Source organism: Cyanistes caeruleus, chromosome 3, assembly GCF_971803275.1.
Source record: "Cyanistes caeruleus chromosome 3, bCyaCae1.hap1.1, whole genome shotgun sequence".
Classification (NCBI taxonomy): domain Eukaryota; kingdom Metazoa; phylum Chordata; class Aves; order Passeriformes; family Paridae; genus Cyanistes; species Cyanistes caeruleus.
In genome coordinates this window covers 114728456-114749683 of record NC_141703.1, presented here as the reverse complement: position 1 = coordinate 114749683, position 21228 = coordinate 114728456, and the positions used below count along the sequence as shown (strand labels likewise).

Below are 21228 nucleotides of genomic sequence, written 5' to 3'. Positions count from 1 at the left end.
GTCTGGAGTGGTGCAGCTCCCTGAGGAAGCAGTGTGGGCCATGCAACATAGTGAGTGTGGTACACAGGAAGAGCTAAGTGAGGGTCAAATTACTCCTTGCCTTTGAACTGTTACAGCCTGGAAAAAACAAACTTTCTAAATAATTTCTAAGCTTCCCCATGAAAAACAAGTTTCGCTATTTAAAGTTTTTTTTTAATAAGTTGAATGAGAGATAAAAGGGACAATATCCAGGCTGGGGTGTTCGGCAATATGCCAAAACCACACAATTTGCTTAAGGCAATGTTCTTATATACTGTTACATTACAGGAGTTACGTGCATATTCATGAGAGTTTATACATTATTCAAACATACCTGTGAGTTTAGATGTTCCAGGAATTTCTTTTGCTTGGTTTTAACCTTTGACTTGTCTTCATGCCATCCTGTAGATTAAATCAATATATTTTATTTCTTCTTGTGGTTCTATCCTGTTGTTTTTACACTACCTGCTAACAAAGAGTCAGTAAATTCTTCTTGGTGTTCTGGTTTTTGTCACTGTTCTCTTATCATTCAGCTAGGATAATCCACCAATGTGAGAATCCACCTAATTATCTTACACCATTTTCTGAGTGGTGCATTTTAATATCACAGTCTCTATTTTAATATTACGCTATGGCTTAAACTATATTTATCACACTGCTGTTTATATAAGCTATATGGTGCATACATAAACTCACCGGTTATACTATACCAAAAAGCAGTTAAAAGAAAATTGTACCATATCAATATATTTGTGACTAATAATAATAATAATATGCAAAAGCTAATACATAAATACAAAAGCCAATACTATATTGTCATTTATAACTTTCCCTATCTATGTAGTCACAGTACATTAGCAGACAATAGTGAAATCTTTTGTTTTGAACTCCTTGTAGTCTCTACTCCAGCTTGCTTTCATGATTCCTATCCTAATGCAAACAGAGCAATCTGTTGCTGAAATTTGGCAAAGGCAGGCAGATATAAGACAGGCTCCCATTCTGTCCCCTGAGTACATCTACATAAAGGAAGAAAATAATTTTGGAAGTCTACTGCTTTTACAATACATATTAGATTTCCCCTCCTATTCCACCATTTGTTTTCCCATACTAGTGAGGAAAATACGTAATGCCTCAGAACTTAAAAAGCCCCCAGAAACAAAAAACAAAACAACTACAACAAAACCCCCACAAAAGACCTGTCACCATTGCTGCTGCTGAATAATTAACATTTTAACCTAAGATGTATGTACCAGCATTAGTTTTGAATTTTCAGATTATTCCCCGACTGGATCTCACCAGCATCAGGTAGACAGCTTTTAGTCCACTTTCCCACTACCTGCTAAACGTTAGTTGAAGAAATAAAGGAAAAAAGTCAGCATTACTTTCAGACATCCACAATTTCTTGGCAGGGTGCTTGTACTGCATGAACTTTTCTGACATCAGAAACTGAATCATGGCAAGGTCCCTTAAGAGTCAGTGTGTGCTTCTGGGATGGATTTTCATAATGCTTAAAAATCATTTATTGCTACTGTCTTTTAAATCTTTCTCCTCAATGAACCATATAAAAAATATATTTTATTGAGGCTTGAAAACAAGCCTTGAGGAAGCCTTGCAAACAAGGCCTAGAAAATGTGGTTACTGAGGTTTTTACTTGAGTTTTGGTAGGGGTGTTAACAGATGACTTGAAGGGAGGTTTGAAAAAGGAAAGGGCCAAATTCACCTATGCATGTCCTCCTCTGGACTACCAGAAGAACCCTGACTAGGGAATACAGAACAAAATCAGTTTCATGTCCAGCAGTTCCACAGGAAGTTACACTCTTTTGGGACATTGAGCAATTCAATTTTAATTCACTCTGAACCAAGCACCTAATCAAACCAGGTGACACTATAGTATGTTCAAGTTGCCTCTGGCAGGGTACATTTTATTTCAGCCTAAATCAGCTTCAAACTTGGGGGCAGAAAATCAAGAGTAGCTTAGTCATAATTCAACGAGTTTTAAAAGTTTCTCCAAACTTCAGATAGATTGTTTTTGTGTTTGAACCATTATAATAAGTAACAGAATACAGATTACATAGTGACTAGGTTTATAATAGTAATTCAGATAATAAAATATCCACTGCATCTTGCTCAAAGCAGTATTTATTAAAGACAGCATCAAGGTAAGTCAATGCATAATGAAGTTTCCATCCTACAAATATGTAAACAAGTTGACAGCAAGTTATTACTATAATATAAAAATTAAAGCTTACATTGCATTTTTTTAAAGCTACTACCTTCAGTCCAAATGTATATTCTGTGGTTTGTAGCATTTAACAGTATAAGTTCTTGAAAAATGTTAAAGTATTGCCTTTGCACATACATTTTTGTAGAAAAAATACCTTAAAATACCAACTTCCCATTAATGAAAGCAACACCAAAAGTAAAACATATTTTTGTCATGAACAGTACGTTGAATGCGCCCAGAATTTTCTCCACCATTCTCTTTTACTAAGTTACCTTCTATTTTAAAATTCATTATATTTTGCAAAATGTATATTGGATATTATTTGGTGAGTTTCACATAGCAAAGGAATTAGCAATATTGGCAATTACATTGTAATCAAAGTCCAGCCTAAGCTTATTTGCAGCTGAGGCCACCAGTTTAATCCTCATCTCAGACTGGGTATTTTAGAAGTACAGTAGGCTCTTGCTAAGAGAGCCGTCAGTTCAGATATATTTTGGAAAGGCTTCAAACCTTTATACGATTTAAATGGAAATACATATTCTCCTTTAAAACACTTTTAAACCCCAAGTCTTTGTTTAAGTACACCAGCAGTCCTGTTGGTGGCAGTCAGTCAGTTCTCAGAAAACACTTTTTTCAGAAGATTAGATAATTTGGCATGAACTACATTTTACATTCCAAACCCACAATGAATAATAAACATCAATTTTTAACATTTTTTTCAAGAAGTTTCCTGTAAGAGCTAGACAGATGACTTCTGCAGTTGCTAAGGCAAGAAAAGTTTGAAAATTTCCTGTAACTAAAGTTAAAAGATTGTAATATTTCAAACCCAAACTAAACTAAATTCAGTAAGGAGAACTATGTATCACTGGGATGAAAGCTAATCATGCCATTGTGTGCATTGTTAGCATCAGCTAACAATGAACAGTAAGAGGAAAAAAATTAAGATAATCCAGTGAACAAGTCTGAGGATGAATTCAAAGATCAAAATCAGTCTGAGATATAAAAAGAAAATATTTTTAGAGTTGGCTATTAGAATGAAGACAACAGCTAGGAAAACATTGAAGATTTGGTCATGTAAGATCTGAAAGAAGTACATTTTTATGCAAACAGTAATGAATATTAATAACACTGCCAGTTTTCCTAATTCCATGCAAGTTCCAGATAGAGGAGTGTTTATTTAGTCTTTATCACTACTGAGCTGGCAAGTTAAGTCTGCCAGAAGTTACAGCCTCAGGTACATAGAGACACATAGAGCAACTTCCTGACATGAGTGTGGTAGAGCCTAAAATACTTCAATGATCTCTAGTCCTAGAGATGGGGTAAAAACACAACTCCCCAAACAGGATCTACATGAACTTGTAACAGGAACTGTAATTCTGAAAAAATGGCTTACCCTACTCCTTCATGCAGGATTATGACTTGTAGAAAGAGGATCTTCTTTTGCAATGCTTGCTGGTAAAACAAGCATGATTAGTTATAGAAAAATGTGTCAGCAAATGCTCAGCTATACAGTAAGAGTGTCCATCTCAGGCCCTGGTTAGTCTACTATTCAGAGACTGGTGAGATGCAAATACAAGAGCTCTAGGTTCCTCAATTTCTTATGTACCTTAACATACAGACAAGCCTCAGGGAAACAGATGAGAAGCACAAACACTCCTGGGGCAGAAGTCCCACACTCCCAGGGAGGTTTTTTCTTGATCACTCCTTGCCTACAGCTCCTTAGAAAAGCTGGATAACTAGGTACAGTTTTGTTTAGGGGATGGGAGTTTTGCACTGTACTCATTTGAGAGACAGCAGCCTTCCTGTCTTCTGGTATCAAACTGTGTTTCTGAGTAAAGTATTGCAAACTTCATCCTTCTAATCACACATGGCCTGCTGGGACTTCTCACTAAAGCACCGAGGTTCCTCAGAGATGCTCTAAGTGCTGTTGCATTTTGAGCACAGCTTTGCACATGGCTTGCAGACATTTCCCACAGCTAGAGAGCAACACCACCAACAGCAGATGATTGTCAATACCTGGGGGAAGGTCTGAGGATTGAAGTCAGAGATCGAAGGATATGAGGAATCCATGCTATGTTCTCTTTGAGGCAAGTCACAAGGTCTGTCCCAAAGATACATAATAAAGTACTATCTGCAAGAAATGGGTTGTTTCTCCCTAAAGCCACAGTAGAAATATAGTCACACAGAAAATTAGAATCAGTCTAATTCTCAGAACTGCAGAAAATAATACCAAAGGTGACCTAAAAAAGTAATTTTGACAAATCACTGCATTGAAAGTCATTTCAAAATTAATCTCTGTGTAGATATGCCATGGGATTCTAGGTTATAAAATGATTCACTAAATCAACTAGATCTTTAGAAGAAGCTATTTATATGCAAATATTTTAGTAATAACTTTAGCAATAAAAAAAAAAGTACTACACAGACCATCTTAGAATCCACATATAGTATGAAATATACACTCATACATGTTCTAAAGTACATATATATAAAAATATATTTTTTCTTAAAGCAATGTAGAGCAAAACTAAACCAGGGCCTGACTAACCTATCATATATGACTTTACGGCAGCATGACTTGAACACACAGCTCATGGGCTGATAAGATCCCTGAGGTGCATCACTGGAATTGCTACAAGTTTTACTTACCACAATTTTAACCAAAATCTGACTTAAATCATGTTATATCTCTTTAGATGGAGGAAGACAGACACGAACAAAACAACCCACAAACAAAAAAAACCACCCAAAACCCCAAAACCACAAAACCTACGCAGCCCGGTAATACATAGAAAGGCACCTGATAATATCATTAGTAGCAGATATCTACAGCATCCTAAGTGTACTTAAGGAATCAAGATGAATTTTAAAAATATCATGAAATACAAGAATTGCTGGCATTCAAAATGTAACTCTAGCCTATGTAGCAAGTCACTAAAATGGCGTGCAGTTGTAAATCATTAAGAGTGTGCAAAACTATACAGTTTTGCATAAAGTGCTGTATGTACCCCAGTTTGCTAAGCTTGGCAATATGACACAAAATGATGAAGTTAAGGATGTATCCTACCTACCTCATCTTTCCTTTTCCTTTCCCACCATCACCCACTGTCCTTTAAACTGTACATTTAAAAATTACACAAAGGCCTTTTCAGGAATTGTAGTTCAGAAAAATGTTTCAAGTATATTTATCTTACAGTGTAAACTTGGGGACACTATGGTTCAATTTTCACAAGCTCTACATACTTACAGCTTCTCTTAATTCAATTTGATTTGCAATTATTTCAATCTGTTCAATACCTCTGGCAAAGGAGTATTTCCTATTACTCATTTTACTCCTATTTAAGGAGTGCTGAAATCCATGCTGTAACTTGTCCAGATTTAAATCTAAACATGACACAATTATAGAAAAACAGAGTAGTACTTTATCTGATCACTTGGGCTCACAAAACCAAGTCCTACCATATCTGTTCATACAGACTCATTCTAGGCATTGTACACAGATCTTTAACACTTGAATTCAAGTTACTATAGTACAGCAGTTGCTCTTGCAGGAATTGTGCAGTACACGTAAAAGTATACAACGGGTCTCTTCTTTACTCTGTATTTTAGTGATCCGTATCGTATCTGAGGGGAAAAACAAAATTATAATGAAGTACTAAGTCACATGAAATGGAAATATGATTCACCTCCCCACTAATCCTATTTAGCAAATGTCTTCCAATGTGCTTTGGACACCCGGTTTCACTAAGAGAATCTACCTATGACTGAATAAGATAAAGTTTCAACAGAATTGGGCAAGAAGAGTAAGTATCAATTGTTTTCCTGGAATGACCCAAAAACTTTTATGAGACTTCACAGAGATTTATACTGGAGTATCTTTAAATTTTGTGATGCATGCACTAGGATGCTAAGTAGGATCTTCTCTTTGTAGATCACAAAGAGTCAGGCTGTTTGTCTATGGCAACTAAAAAATTCTGAATATTCTTTATCTATTAAACAGCAGATGTTTAAGTGTGCACAACACACAGATAATATTATTGTTATCCATACCCCTTTCAAGGCGAACACTTCCTGAAATTAGGCTTGGTGGTGCCAAAATTAGCATTTCAAATACAGAGTCTGTTTCGTCTCCTCTCCCTTGCTCCTTGCTTCATTAATTTCATACATATATTTCCCCTAAACACATCAAACTACAAAAGCTCCAAACTTAGATATTGTTGTCACATGCTTTCTTCCCCATTTAGCATTCTGGAACCCAGTTATTGTTGACAACTTCTCCAATATTAAAAATAAAAATAAATTTCTGCACTAAGAATAATGCCAATATACACTGAAAGAACAAACTCAATTAACCAGGATTATACTTGCTTCTTTACGGCCTTTAATAGTTTTCACAGACTTCATACTCTGAGTTCTGCGAAGGCCTCTCGGAGCGAACATTTCATCCTCCGAATGTGTCCCCTCCATCTCTTCATCTGTTTTATCATCTCCAGGATTTTTTTCCAGTGGGGTTTTCTAACCTTTAGAAAAAAAATATTTAAAAAATAGTAGCTGTAACTTTTTGACTTCTAAGAAAGCAGCGATTTTTATCGTGATTTATGCTTTTAGATGATGTGCTTATTTCAAAACAGAAACATCTACTTTGCCACGAGTTTGGTGCTTCTAATCCTGCCACTTGGTTCCACATGTATGTAATGCAGTGCTTCTTCAGTTGTCAAGACTGAAATCACAAGTTTGCTGACATCTTCTGCTTTACACTGAACTGCAAAAACTTGAGTTATTATCTAAAGAAGTACCTAAGATTTTAGGACACAATCCACATGAGAAGGTGGTTACACTTATAATAAGCCTTTAAAGATCCCTCCCAATACAAACCATTTGATGACTTGCATTCATAGGATCTTTCTTCATACACTCATCCTCCTGCATTTTTAATACCAAAGCTTCTTTCATTTCGGTAACACACCAAAGTACTGTTAAGAGTTGTTAACATACTACAAAACCAGGACCAAGATTATTACCGAAGACTCTCACTAGAGGGCACTAACTGCTTAAAAATACACTCCGAAAGCTCCTTGGGGTCCAACAGCCCCGAATCTCCACCACAGACCTATCGCAAAGCTACCAAATCCAGTCTGATTCCTTCCTCCACTGAACACTCCTTTTATCCCAGAATCTACTGGCGGTAACACTCAGGAACACCTTTTAGACTCTAAACCAAATTTTATCAATGACCTGTGTACATTTTATCTTAAGCCAATATTTTATTTAGGCTTATCTAATTTTTTTCATCAATTTTTTTCCCTAGAAATTAGAATCACATCATCCATTCCACAGCTACTTGAGACAAACATTCGGTCATTCTCTTCTGCCATTTTAGAGGCAACATGTCTCTGCTTCCAGTACAGTTTCAATTAATCTTTTTCAACACAGAAGATTTGAATCACATCTCTTTCTCTGTTTCAGAGTAGCAGTGTTTGCAGTGACACCAATACTTTTTTATCTGCATTTGTAATACCTGATGCATCGGCATCCCATCTGCCTTTTTCACAGCAAGAGCACTGCCAGCTCAGCATCATCCTACAATCCACATCCTACAGCTAGGCCTTTTAAATCAATTTGCACAGAACTCCTGGCCCAGACAAAAAATAAGATCCAGCTCAGCACAAGAGAATATTGCTACACAGTGTTCCTAAATCTATGTGTACTTTTGATCTTTTTTAAGTTCCTAATGCTGAAGAAAATTCAAAGAAAACATGAGAGGTGTATGCTAGATGAGACCAGGACCAGAAAAGATTAATTAAGTTCAACTAGCTGTAAGAAAGCTTTTTGACATTTGAGATTGAATCTCACAATCGGTGATTATTTATATAGTATAAACTGAAGATTTTTTTTTAAAAAAATTAGAGCATTTTAAAGCTATTTCAGATAGGTAAATAATGCTCTCTTACTGAGGAACAGATCCTGCACAACAGCTGCAGTGACATGATCTCTAGTGCAGCTCTTTGTGAATTCTTGGCTTTCTCTCTAGCCAGAGGCTCCAGTTCACTCTGCCCTGCACAGGATACCTTCTGGAAACTCCAATTCAGATTAGGTCCCTTCAGCTGGTCACCTATTCCTTAGAATGGGCTAGCACACTATTCATGAAATTCCTTGGACCCCACAAATGCTATCCATCCCCAAAATGGAGGGATGAGAAGGAATGACAGTCTTAGGTGAAAAGAAATAGCCCAGACCCACTTCTTTTGTGGGAAACAGCAGTTCCTATACATCACAGTCTTGCTATTTAAAAATTACGTAGTTAGCAGACCTTCAGCAAAACCTTCCTTCAAGCATCACAAGCTCAAGGGCAAAGTGATGATGACAATAACAGTATATGTAACATAATAATGAAATAATACTATCTTTCAACAAGACCATATATTGATCACCACACACCATCGTCTGAGTGTTAATAGACATCAGTCTATTATGACAACTTGATGCCTTTATTATTCGTATCACCATATACAATTTTACATTTTGATCTATTACTACAAACCTGGTGTTGTGGTTTTAAAGCAGTAACTAAAAAATCACTAGAAAACTTACTTATTTCTTGCTGCGAGATGTGGACTAGAACAAGAGCAAAACAGGCTTAAAACTTAAAAGGAATAAAGAAGGTTTATTAACAAAAACTACAAGAATAAGAAACCAGAATAAAACCTCCAGAACAACCCTTTTCTGGCTCACTACCCAACCATTCCCTTGTTCACATGACAACATAGAGACAAAAAGAACTCTTTTGTTTAAAACAGTCCCAATTCTTGCTAGAGTCTTTTCATCAGTCTTTGCAGAGAAACAGAAGTCTTCTTCTGCTACCTATGGAGTTTCTCACAAGAAAACTATTTCTTTTATAGCTTTCTTTTATAGCTCTGATGCCAGCTGCCTGGAAATTCTGCCATCGGTTCTCTCCTCTCGCTTCACATCACTCTGAGGTGTGTTATGCGTCAAATGAGTCTAGGGATGTCATTTTTAAGGCTGAGTTATTCAAAGGCAAAAGTTCTCTTCATGTGTCTCTGTGAGCTACTCTGGAAACAGAAGTGTTCTCTTTGCCTCTTAAAGGCTGCAAATCTTCAACTATTACTTCTCCCCCTCTGTTCCAGCATCTCACAGTACCACAACCACTTCACCATTTGCTCAAAATCCTCACTTTGAAACACTCCATTCCTCCCAATATACTGTCATGAATTAAAGTTTTTTTCAGAACACTACTGTCCATCTCCATAGCTTTAACAGAAAAATATTTCAGCTTATTAAAGCATCTTCTTCTTTCTCTACCTCCTCTGAGGCTTAATTCCTTTCTTCACTATCTTTGATAGTTTATAGGGTCTCTTTTACATGCTGATCACTTTCTCTCTCTGGAAAAAAGGATTAATCTGCAAGTCTCATCTGGGTAATGAAAGGGTTAAAATCTTGCCCAGGCCTGGTAGGTGGTTCTCTTATCTCTGCCAGAGCGGTGGCTAGAGATGTCTGCGATGGCCTCTCCTTACTTGGCAGTCTCTGGTAAAACTCAGCAGTGGCAGAAACTGCAACCGAGCCAGGGGAACTGGCCTGATCCGGCCTGGGCCTGCTCACCTCCCCGCCACTCCCCTCCGCGACCTTGTCTGGCCTGCTGTGGTGGAGGAGGAGGCTGAGCCGGAACCTGTTACTTCTTCAAAAGCCAGAAACCAAAGAGAACAAGAAATTCTCGGGTTTAGGTCTTAAAGTAGGTGTTCACAGGTTGATCTCACTTTTCAATGGTCAAAACCACTGTCAGTTCTCAGAAATAGCTAGTTATTGGTCGGAGAAAAAACTCCCATCAGCCTCCAGCAGTTTTAACTTCCCTGGCTCTCAAAGCTAATATTAAAGGTGAAGAACTTAATCTATAAAGCAGGAGATTGGGAATACTAGTATCATAAAGTCACCCCAGGACACCTGGTGAAGTAATTTCTATTAATTTTCTCTTTTATTTACTGAGCTTCCATATGTTTTCATGTTTAACTTCTTTTACATTTGTCACAGAAACACTACTTAATCATATAACGTTTGACTTCCAATTAAGTTTTACTTTGGTAATAAGTTCTTGTTGCCAATTGGCAATGACAGGAGTAATGAATACAGTGTGATTACACTGGGAGTGGATGAGAGAAGAAAGTCATTCAGGAAGAATTGAACTGCCATAATTTACTTTGAGTGTACTCTGTTTAAGTCTACTGGAGTTCTTTGAGGCCTTTTCCATTTAGAAAGAGGGTAAATGTATTTCTGCTCTTCCACTTTTGCTTTGGGTGAATTGTTCTTTTAGGCAGGGAAAAGAAAAGATACATACCTGAAGATTCACTTGCAGAGGCTCTGGTTTTCTTTTTAGCTTCTGGCAATGTCTGATAAGGTCTCTGTCCAACAGACTCATCTCCTTGTATAGCAGTCAAATCATGCATACTGAAACTTCTCAGTTTCTCAGTTATTGCACCTTGGCTCTGAAATACAACAACAGTATCTTTGGAAACCAGGCAGAGGTTTAACTTTGCTGCTCAGCTTGGGTTAAGATGTTTAAGCCCATGCTTCCTTGCTGCACAACAAAATACATTGAACATACACATGCAGCTGCTTTACATCTGATTTAGGTATTACTTTTACCCATGCTTAACTGTACATTGCTTGCAGATGACAAAGTTACACATGCTAGCAGCTTAATTACAAATGCTGCACTTCACTCCTTTAATCAGAGCAAATAAAGACGTGGGCGAGGGCAAGTGTTTAAAAGAAACACACATCAGAAATGTTAACTTCAAGCATAGCAGCTCAAGGTAGCATGACAGTAACACCTGCATTTTAAAGAGTATGGTTGAAGATAGTTTTCTTCTGCTATTTTATATTTTATCCTCCACAAATCTGAATAAAGTGAAGGAGAAACATGTTAAAAATACAATCTGTAACATTAATTCAAATAACTGAGAAACTGGCAGCACTACAAAAGGAGCTCCAGTTGACAGAAACTTGAAACTACAAACCAAAGAGGTCCAGTCTGGACTACAGGATAGCAAGTTCTCTTACTAGTATAGCTTCACTGACATAATACCAATGCAAAATCGAATGCTACACAGGAGAATAGTTAATCACATATGAACATTAAGTATTCCTTCTCCAATTGTCTTCACTTCTTTTCTGTATGGAACATATGGAAATTTCCCTGTTGGAAAGAAAGGTCATCCAGCAGCTCTTTCATCTTACATTAGATGATGTTACTACTAAAGCATTAAAGATTAATTTATTACACAAGCAACTAAAAGAATATGACCACGAGTAAAGTACTCAAAGTCATGTTAAAATAACACCTTATTCTTCCCTCTCTGGCAGAAGGCAAAAAATAACCATTTTAGGGAAAGGTTAACAAGCCTGTGCATGAATTCCACTTCAAGCAAGTGTTAAAATAGTTAATTTCATTCTTACAAATGAAGATTTTAAGTAAAATTCTTTGTTTGATCAGCATGTTAGCTAGCAGGAGCAGAAACCTGGGTACAATTCCATACAACTTTTTCTGCAACAGCACCAGCAGAAGGCAATTCTGGTGTTGCAGGCCACAGCCGTTTGTTCCCGCACTTATGACAACAACTGTTTGCCATTGGTAGACCAGCATACTGAATTATTCCATGCTAAGAATAGCCATGTAAAGTGAAGAGACAATTGAATGAAAGCTATTTGAGTTTGCTTGGGTACCAAAGGGCAGGAGGGAAAAGTGGCTGAAACCTAATTTTAATTTTCTAATGACTAGCTATTAGTACAGTATATAAAATTAACATAGTGAACAGAGTGCTATTTAAGCACAAGAAACCTATTATAATTCTTACTCCACCATTCATACATTGTCACCAAACAATAACAAAGAAAAGGTTTCTTGTGAGAGAAGTAGGAGCCTTAACTTTTCTCTCTCTTTCTACAAACTTGTATGATTACTCAGTTCTCAAAAACTTAAGTACAGCTTGCCTTTGAGTTAAAAATGCCCTATGAATGCTGTACAGTGTCTGTATTAAAGGTTATAGAAATTATGAAGTCAAATTGATTTCCCCAAAATGGCTTAAGACAGGTCTCCTAAGGTTCCTCCTAAGGCAGAAAAAATCCTGCCCTTCCACTACTCCACTTCTTGCACTGAAAAGCATTTCAAGTAAAATACATCAGGAACCAGCTATACTTTACCAGCTGCTAGGACATGGAGAAGAGGACTGGAGAAAGAACTGCTTCTTTTGACAAGTAACAGCTTACAGTATATACATTACTCTGCTATAGTATGAAGACTGTTCATCAGTCCATGTCCAATGCTTGAAGAGGACTTAAGTCTCAGTCACTGAATGCTGGTGAATATGTAAAATGGGCCTAGTTGGTTCACAGCAGAATCCATACAAATTCAGCACAATTCCACTCACCAAATGTGAAGAGTCTACTTAAAATAGTGACAGAAGCTGGTTTTGGCCAGCAGCAGAAGTATAGAAAGACACTTGTTTAGTTGCCCAGAAAGTTCATTCATCATGTGATATACTACAAAAAGACATTTGGAAATTGTATAGCAACTAAACATAACAACTAAAATACTAAGAATTCACATTACAAGCCTGTAGTTCTTATTCCACTGTAGATAAAGGACTAGATCCAAGCTAGGAACATTCAACCCTATTTTCCAGTGAAGCTTTTGGATACAGAATTTTGTTTTTCAAAGGGAAAAAAAAAGTCAAGGATGTGCCATAAAATAACATTGTGCCCTTAACCAAACTGCATGGTTGAGCTGGAGCTCCTGTGGCGCCTCAGAGAGGACGTAAATGGGCCCTTCGTTTCAGAACTACTTGCCAAGATGGAAAGTTTTACTCAAGTTACACACAGTTACACACAGAAAGCATTGAGAAGTTTGAAAGGATATGTATACAAATAAAGATGCAGTACACATGCCTGAGAGTCACAGTAGGAGTGGGAGTTGCACAACAACCGGACAGTCCCCATCACACATACTAACCCTATATAGATACTCCCTACAGTGCCTCCAGTCTCTATCCCACCCCTGGGAACATCCAGTCTAGCCAAATCAAGATTGATATCTACTTTAACTCCACTGCATAGACTGAAGGACAAATTCAAGGTGTTCTGTGGGAGTGTACATATCACTGTGCTTACACTGCATGTAAGACTTAAGATTCTTCCACCCCCACGCTCAAAAGCAGCTGTTAATTGCTTTCTGCTGAAGCAAAGCGTTCTGTGAAGATCTGGATTACTATCAGCTTAGGATAAAAGTCTGGCTGAAAAATATTAAATTCTTTCCTACTGCAGGAAATGTGTGATTAAATGTTCTCCACTGCAGGAAATGTGAGAGTAACATTGACATTTAAAATAATGCTTTAAGAGCTTTGATATTTTGTTTGAAAGGTCAGAGTTACAGCTTGAAAGCAACATGTTTGCCCTAAAAACTGAAATTCAGTTGTAGGTGGAGCAGAAGAGGACCTCCTGCTTCCACTCCCATGCCATGGATATGGCAGAAGCTGCCAGCTCTCCGCAGATATACACACTCCAAGATGCTGCTCAGGAGAAGATGGCAGAGCAGTTACCACTGGTGGCCAGTTATACTGACAGTTCCTGCCAGTAAGGAAGGTATACATTAGGTTGCACTCAGGCCAGAGGCTGGTGACTAAATTACAGCATAAAAGATTGAGACACATATATTTACAATGCCAGGGGAAGAAAAAAAAAATTTTAAAAAAATCACACAACTTAGCACTGAAATTTCTATGTATGCAAACACTGAAGAGGGATGAACTGTGAAGTCTGTGTGTTGTCTTAAAGAAAATGCAAGTCTTTGAGAATGATTTTTCTTCATTATTCAATAGCATTTCCTAAAACATACTAACCATTTTTTGGAGTCCACATTCATTAACAGTGACCAATGTGACCAATTAAAGTCATAATATGTTTTTAAATCAATTTTTAAAAATAAATAAAGCCTATTTAAGGGTCTCCTTTCAAGTCTACTCAGCCTCTGGTATGTTATTAGTATGCAGTCTCATCAGCTGACCCTCATAAATGAAATTACATTTTCTATTCTGTTATTGAGCATGTGCTTTTACAGTCTGTATGCTTAACCCAGGGAAGTAAACAAACACCACTTTGTCTGCCTCAGGGACTCTTTGTTCTTTAAATTGGACTTGCACCCCCCACTGGCCGGGATCACTGACAGAAGCTGCCTGCCTCCCTTGGACGAGTTCTCAATGGACTCTACAGCATGCAGTACCCACATTCTCAGCTCTTCTCTCCCTGATCCAATCCAAGCTGACAGGGAATGACTTCTGTTCCCTCTCAACGTGGAGAGGGACTCCTGTCCCGTGAATAACCTCTGCAGCATGACAGGCTGTCCCAGCAGGGAGGAGGATGAAAGCAGTACTGCTCCCCATAGTGATACTGGCTGTGTGCCACAGCTGGCTGCAAGATACCTCCTTCCTCTGCCATGTCCTGAGTGAGAACAAGGGGAAGTGTGAGCAAGGCCAGGAGAATAACAGTCAATTAGCAAAAGGGCAGCAGATTCAGGATGACTAGAACACATTCAGAAAACACAGCCCTCAAAACATATTATCATCACCAATAACACTTTACAAATTAACACTATTTGTGTAACCCCATAAGCTGTGAAATACCCCCCGAGTATTTCACAGCTTAATTAGCAGTCCCCCTGCTCATAATGATAAAGACACCAGATTTCACTAGTAGCTCAAGAAATCTGAATGCATGGGTTGGCAGAAATTGAAACACAGAGGTAACCATCATCTCAGAAGACCTGAAAAACAGAGGAGTATGAGATGTATCCAAGTATGAGATGTAGCACTGGAACCTAAGCGCTGTGAATATAATTCCCCCAAATCCATAAACAACTGAGCTATTGAGGTATCTTGTTTTTGATTCCTTAACTAATAAAAATTTCCTTATATACAAATTCAGCACAGACTATCATCTCTAAATTTCCTGAAATCAGGATTTCACAAAGATTTGTTTTCTGACATGCTTATTTAACACTATTTTGCTCATGTATTTAGTAGGTTTTGAAACACTACATTTTATATGACCAGTGGCTAACTAGTACCAGCTAAAAATACAGTATGAGAATGTAAGCTATAAGTCAATACTCTTGCCAAATACATTTAAATTTAACTATAGGGGAGAGGGTTTAAATCTATGTCAAATTTCAGTAGACTCACCTGGCTGGCTGCTCCAACCTCCCTAACAGAGCCAGCATTACCTTTTAATGGTAATCCCCTATTCCTTTGACAACCCTTGAAGAAAATCACTCTCTTCCACATTTGATATTCAAAATATTTCAGTAAGTTTCCAAGCCATTTTTAACACCCTCCTAAAGTCACTATAAGCAGTTTTCTTGGACACTTTAGTGTCTTTTGACATAGGTTTAATCTTGCACATGTTTAGCCTCTCCCCCTCTCCTAATTTGAGATCTGCTATGTCAGAATAAGTATGTGTCTAATGTCTATTTAAAAAAAAAAAAAAAAAAGAATAGTGGTGAAAGTGTGTCCTGATCCCACTACTTCAATTCAATTCCTGAAATCATATAGCATGCTCCACCAGCTCTTGGTGAAGGGATAATAATTTCACCTGCTAGAGGCAGCAGTTAACTCTTGAAAAACAGGGAACAAAATCAAGAACGCATGCATTGTGTCCATTTGCTTGCATGAAGCAGGCATGCTCAGCATTTTGGAATGACAAACATAAGAGGCTTAACATGCCAAAATAAAGATTTTATTTATTTTTTTTTCAGTGAGTCTTCTCTTTCATCTGTTTAAAAATCGTGCCTATTTTAGGTCTTGGTATTGTGGTGGTTTTTTTTCGCAAGCATCTGATCTGCACTGAACTAATTCTGTACAAATATTCATGAGCGTGTTTAACAAGTTTTAACAAAAAGAGCAGGCATCTTGCGAGTCACAGCTGAATAGCAATGAAGTCTAAACATAGACATTTCAGAAAAAGTTATTCATTATTTCAGAAAAGATTGAGGAGATATTGGTGTTATTTATTTTACAGTACTTCAGTTACACCCTAAAAGTTACCACAGAAATATCCAACCATAGCCAAACATGAAGAACACACACAAATCCTAGGAATCCTTACAGGCGCTTCTTCTAATAAATTTGTAATGCAAAGAACTTGAATTTTAGCATTTAGCAATTAAACTTGATTTCCCCATAGAGCACTTTGGGTGTTTGCTTGTTGGGTTTCCTTGGCTTGTTTAAATAACCTATTTTCACTCTGGATACTTTAATTCCTTTGGTGGTGCATTCTATTGCATTCAAAATTATTTCATGTCTTAAGGCATTATTAAGAATTTGAATAATGAAGAAGAAACCCACAGTGATCAAATGCAATCACTTTCTCAGTATTTTAGGCTCATTATGACCATATTTTAAAACAAAAAGTTACAATGCTATACCAGCCACATGCATCTTTAAGAACAGAGAAAATGAGCAAACAAGATATACACGACTACTTTTCCAAAGCTTTTTGAGGTAGCACGTAAAAGTGTAGTTTTTAGGAATGTCTTTTATTTCTAATGCAGAAAGTTCACATAGAAGCCCAGACATTTAAGTTAATGCCAGCTGTACATACTCGACTTTGACAGGCAGGGATCTCTTCGTTGTTTTCTGTTATCTACAGACAGTGTTCAGGTTTTCAGTGCTGTTACTATGAGCACAATGGTTCCATTTATTCCCAGGAAGAAATTAATCATGATTGCCTTAAACCTGTGATTTCACTTGGACATACAACTTTTTCTCTCTATACCTTTTATTTTTTCTTTTTTTCTTTTTTTTTGTGTGTGTGCGTGTGTGTGTGTGTGTGTGTTTTGGTTTGAATTACTATTAGGTAGGATACACATGGTCTGAAGTATATTCCCTTCAGTGGTGCACAAATTGGTTACAATCTTACATATTAGCCTGTATTTTGTCTTTCTAGACCCAGAGCCGTCTGAAATATTAAAGGTAGTGAATTTTTGCGGGAAGGTAATCTAGAAAAAATGACAGATTACTTCATAATTTAATGGCAAATCCATGGCAAAGAAAATGTATTCTAAACACCAATAGGCAGGCTTATGCTTAGCATAATAATTTAATAATTCACTCAAGTTGCAAACAGGTTAATTGTGTCAAGATAATTTTTATCGATGGTAGTAGTCCTTCATGCCTAAATTCATTATGTGGCATTACCTCAGGATGATTGGAGAAAAACAGCAGAAAAGCCAGAAGTCCTTTGAAAAGTTTGTTTACCAGTAAGAAAGCACAACACAGACAGAAAAGAAACAATGGACATCTATGTTAAAAGCCTGCACAGAAAACTGAATGGTAACTTTTGAATTTAGAGTAAATTGATCCTCATAATCCAAGAAATAACTGCAAGCCATCTTAAACAAAAAAACAACAAACGTACTATGAGAAGAGGGCTGCAAGCCTTGAATTGTGTCCCAGGATTTCAATACACTTGCAGAATTTATCTTTTTTATATAAGAGTGGTAAATCCCCAGTGCAATGACACTGATATCAAGCTCAAAAGCAATTAATGCAAGCAGAAACTTACCTTTACAGCTGCTGTCACTGCAGCAGTTGCTGCCAAATTCAACTCCTGCCTTCCAAAATTCACCATGGCCTCATAGCCTCTTTCTTTGGCTTGGACAATGTACTCATCAATCTCCTAAAAGAAAAACGTATTTAAATTTTAGAGGGCTGTTCATAAGAGAGCAAAGTTACCCCACAGTATTATTTTCCCATCAGTAAAGGAAGACAGAAAAATATTTAAGAAAATATTTAATGGGATATATCTTTGTATACAGGTGTTTTATTCATTACAACTCTCTCATTAAAAAAATTATTATATGTGGTCAAACAAGAAGATAAAGTACATCACTTCAGTACAGCTCAGAAACGTTGCAAAATGTTCCTTAGAGAGTGTAAGCTTAACTTGTTGGACAGAAGTTCTTCAAGAAATATCATGCATTTCAAGAAATAACATCATCTTACATGAAGAACTCAGTCAGCTCCCTAGAAAGGTAGAGTCAACTTGCAAAGAACTTCCAAACCCACAGCTTTGAAATAGTTAAGTACCAAGGACAAAACAGTTACGACATTTATCTCCAGCTCTGGTAAATGCCTGGAGTTGAAGATAAAGACTGCAAGGTACTTCCCAATAGTTTGGAGAGTACAGGGAAGTATCCCTCTAGCTCACAAAGTTGCAAGTTGTTTATTGCACAACATTCAGAATGTCAAGATACTTGCTCTGTTCCTATCAGTGACAATCTTACTACCTGCTTTACCTAATAAAGGCCAAGCCTAGCACTGACCTTCAGGAATGCTCTTTTCTGTAGTGTGAGGTTTCTCAGTGCTTGTCTTCAGACCTTTGCTAATTGCTCTTTCCCCTCATCCAAACAGGATGCTGAAAAAGAGCTAAGCAGAGCTGTGTCCCTGTCATACTTTGATTAAAGCAAACCATCTTCTGGCTATTTTTATGTTTGGGTATTTACTGCTGCAGACTGGTTTACCCTTTAAACAAGTCTCTCCTCTTGTCAGTTTGCGAACCAAAAAAAGTCATTGATGTCAATCATCCTGAGGAGTGTTATTCCTCATTTATGCTAGAAAAAAATGTTAACATTAACAGCTTTTAGTAAAGCTGTGTTCATACATTCACATGCTTGCAGTAGAAAGTTAAACTGCATCACTTCCACTTAACTGGGCTCCTCAGAGTGCATCAAGTAGAGCAGGGCACACGAAACTCTCATGTTAATAGGAAGCAGGACCTGGTCTGCTCAGGCAAGTTAAACAAAAGCATAGACATGGACAATCATGTGCACTTGCTTCCGCTAGTCCAAATTCATGCTGCCTGGCAATACAGTAACAAGCTGCTCTGCTCTTATACTGTATCTAGCAACAGCTTTTATTTCAGCACATGTTGTTTCCATATTAGGCATTAAAAATCTGAGAAGTTATTTCTTACCCTTTCTTTAGAAGAAAGCAGTGGGTGGAGGAATTTTCTGTAGATTAAACTTGTCCCTCTAGTATATGGGGAAAGGAGCCAGGTAACAAAAGCTATCTTCAATTCATAGTACAGTGGAAACCTACAGACAAGTTAAAGGTTGCACAAAATTAACAACTGCAGTAGAAAATGCACAGTAACTAATCTTTATAAAGAGATCTATTAAAAAACCACAATTATATTAGCATTTAGGATTCTTCAAATACAAGAAGTTACATCAGACAGAAATTAAATGAGTTACGGATTTATGGACTGTCATTTAAGCAATCAAAACAGTTAATATGCTTGTTTTTCATTATATATTCCTACACAGAGAAATTCTAGGCCATCCTTATAAGAGTTTCATTCTCGTATTCAGTTTCTACAGTGGAGCTAGAAATGTTATAATCCCTACTTCAAGTAACAGTGTATAGCAAATTTGAAAGCAGATGCTGTTCATCTATGCACCAAGATCTTTTCCTGTAAAATGGGCTATTAAATTAACGTGACTTCTTTATATAAAATAAATCAATACAACTCCAAAAACATCAGAAACAAATATAGTTTCCTCTACAGTTCATAAAAAGCAGGGTCTTACCAAGAGACTGTTAGGTCAGTTATCGTTTCAGTAACTATATAAAGAGCACACACAATCCAGTACATCATCCAGCGAACCTGAAAATTAAAATAGCATCTTCACTAAGAGCTTTAATTTCACTTTTAGACATAATATACTATACACGGTACATTTTTTTCCGAGTTAGCACGGCAAGACATTCAACAGTATCTCAGTCTTCATAAACCAGGTATCAGGTGAAATGATCAGGTGAAGATTCCAGAAGATTTCTGTTCATAAGTAGGATTGGTGGCAGCTGCAACAAGCTCAATATGAAATGGCTGTGTCACCAGGATCACAAGCTCACATAGGTTGATTTCACAGATTTGATTCTCTCTCTACAAACCTTTAGCGATATAAAAAAACCAGTGCGAGATCAGTAGATTATCCTAAGTATGGAAAACAAATCCCACCATAACACTAACAGCTATTTCATTCTCTTCCACACTCAACCATATGTTCATACCATGCACATGAAAGTCAGCATTAGTGAAGCATCCCTTGCTTTCATTTCACAGTATGTGTTATTCAGCTTCACATTACCATTACATTCCACCTGTGTGATTACTGGTATGGTATTAACACGGAGGCAAGGCAACATAAAGAGCATTTGCATGGAGATTTTAATTCTATTTATATGCCAAGAACTACAAAATTCTTGTTAATTAAAAAGTTTATGTGTTAATGCTTCAGGGATTTACAGGTAGAAACCTATTTTTGTTTATGGCTTATACTATATATCATTGCTTTGAAATCAGACTTAAAGTTCTTAAAATAGTATAATTTGTTTTATAACAAGTAAGATAATCACTCCTTTTTCTTGAGCATTTGTTCAAATTTGGTTGCATCAGCTGATTACATGTTTCAGAATAAATACTACAGAAATAGTTCCTATGCATTTGTCTTCCCTAAGCTAGGAGATGCCAAAAGCAATGTATTTCCAAAATGGGTCACTGCAAACCACCACTGGTTATTTGTACAAACTGAACATCCACATGTTCTTTAAATTCCTAGGAAAATACCCTGCAACAATGCATAACCATTTAGAAACAAACAACCCCCCCAAAAAACCAAACCAGCAAACAGTAAAACAAAACCACCACAACTGTTAGAGACTAGTTGGAACCCTAAATTCACGGTACTCTCTTTCAAAGGGAGGATATATATATATATTCCTTTGAAGGTGTGTGTATATATATATATATATATATATATATATATATATACACATACATACACACCTTCCCACAGAGGATGTGGCTCAGGTTTAATCTTCCCTTTTAAAACAATCTTATTTGTAGTGGACTTAAGTAACTAC

At 37.0% G+C, this 21228-nt stretch overlaps 1 protein-coding gene across 2 annotated transcripts; it reads right to left on the bottom strand.

Annotated features, from left to right (window-relative positions):
- Positions 1-2130: 2130 nt before the first annotated feature.
- LOC111942828 (receptor expression-enhancing protein 3-like) lies at positions 2131-20934 on the bottom strand. Of its 2 annotated transcripts, XR_015285284.1 has the most exons (6): positions 19893-20934; positions 19277-19397; positions 17867-17980; positions 10590-10737; positions 6611-6762; positions 2131-5866 (listed from the first exon to the last, which is right to left on the bottom strand). XR_015285284.1 is itself a non-coding variant. In XM_086883774.1 (5 exons), exons 1-5 carry the CDS (start codon positions 19958-19960, stop codon positions 6758-6760), a joined length of 456 nt encoding a protein of 151 aa, XP_086739900.1. In that variant the 5' UTR covers positions 19961-20908; the 3' UTR covers positions 6601-6757. The 2 variants fall into 2 exon arrangements, 1 of the variants encoding a protein (XP_086739900.1); XM_086883774.1 differs by lacking the exon at positions 2131-5866 and having other exon boundaries at positions 6601-6762; positions 19893-20908.
- Between the last annotated feature and the right edge of the window lie 294 nt (positions 20935-21228).

Bases quoted from the DNA above. Each gene is read 5' to 3' on its own strand.
- LOC111942828 (XM_086883774.1), bottom strand. From the start codon at position 19,960: ATGATGTACTGGATTGTGTGTGCTCTTTATATAGTTACTGAAACGATA. The intron at 17,981-19,276 runs GTAAGAAATAAC...TTTTTCTTTTAG, and splicing joins TGCTTTCTTCTAAAGAAAGG to GAGATTGATGAGTACATTGT. The intron at 10,738-17,866 runs GTAAGTTTCTGC...GTTGTATTTCAG, and splicing joins CAGTGACAGCAGCTGTAAAG to AGCCAAGGTGCAATAACTGA.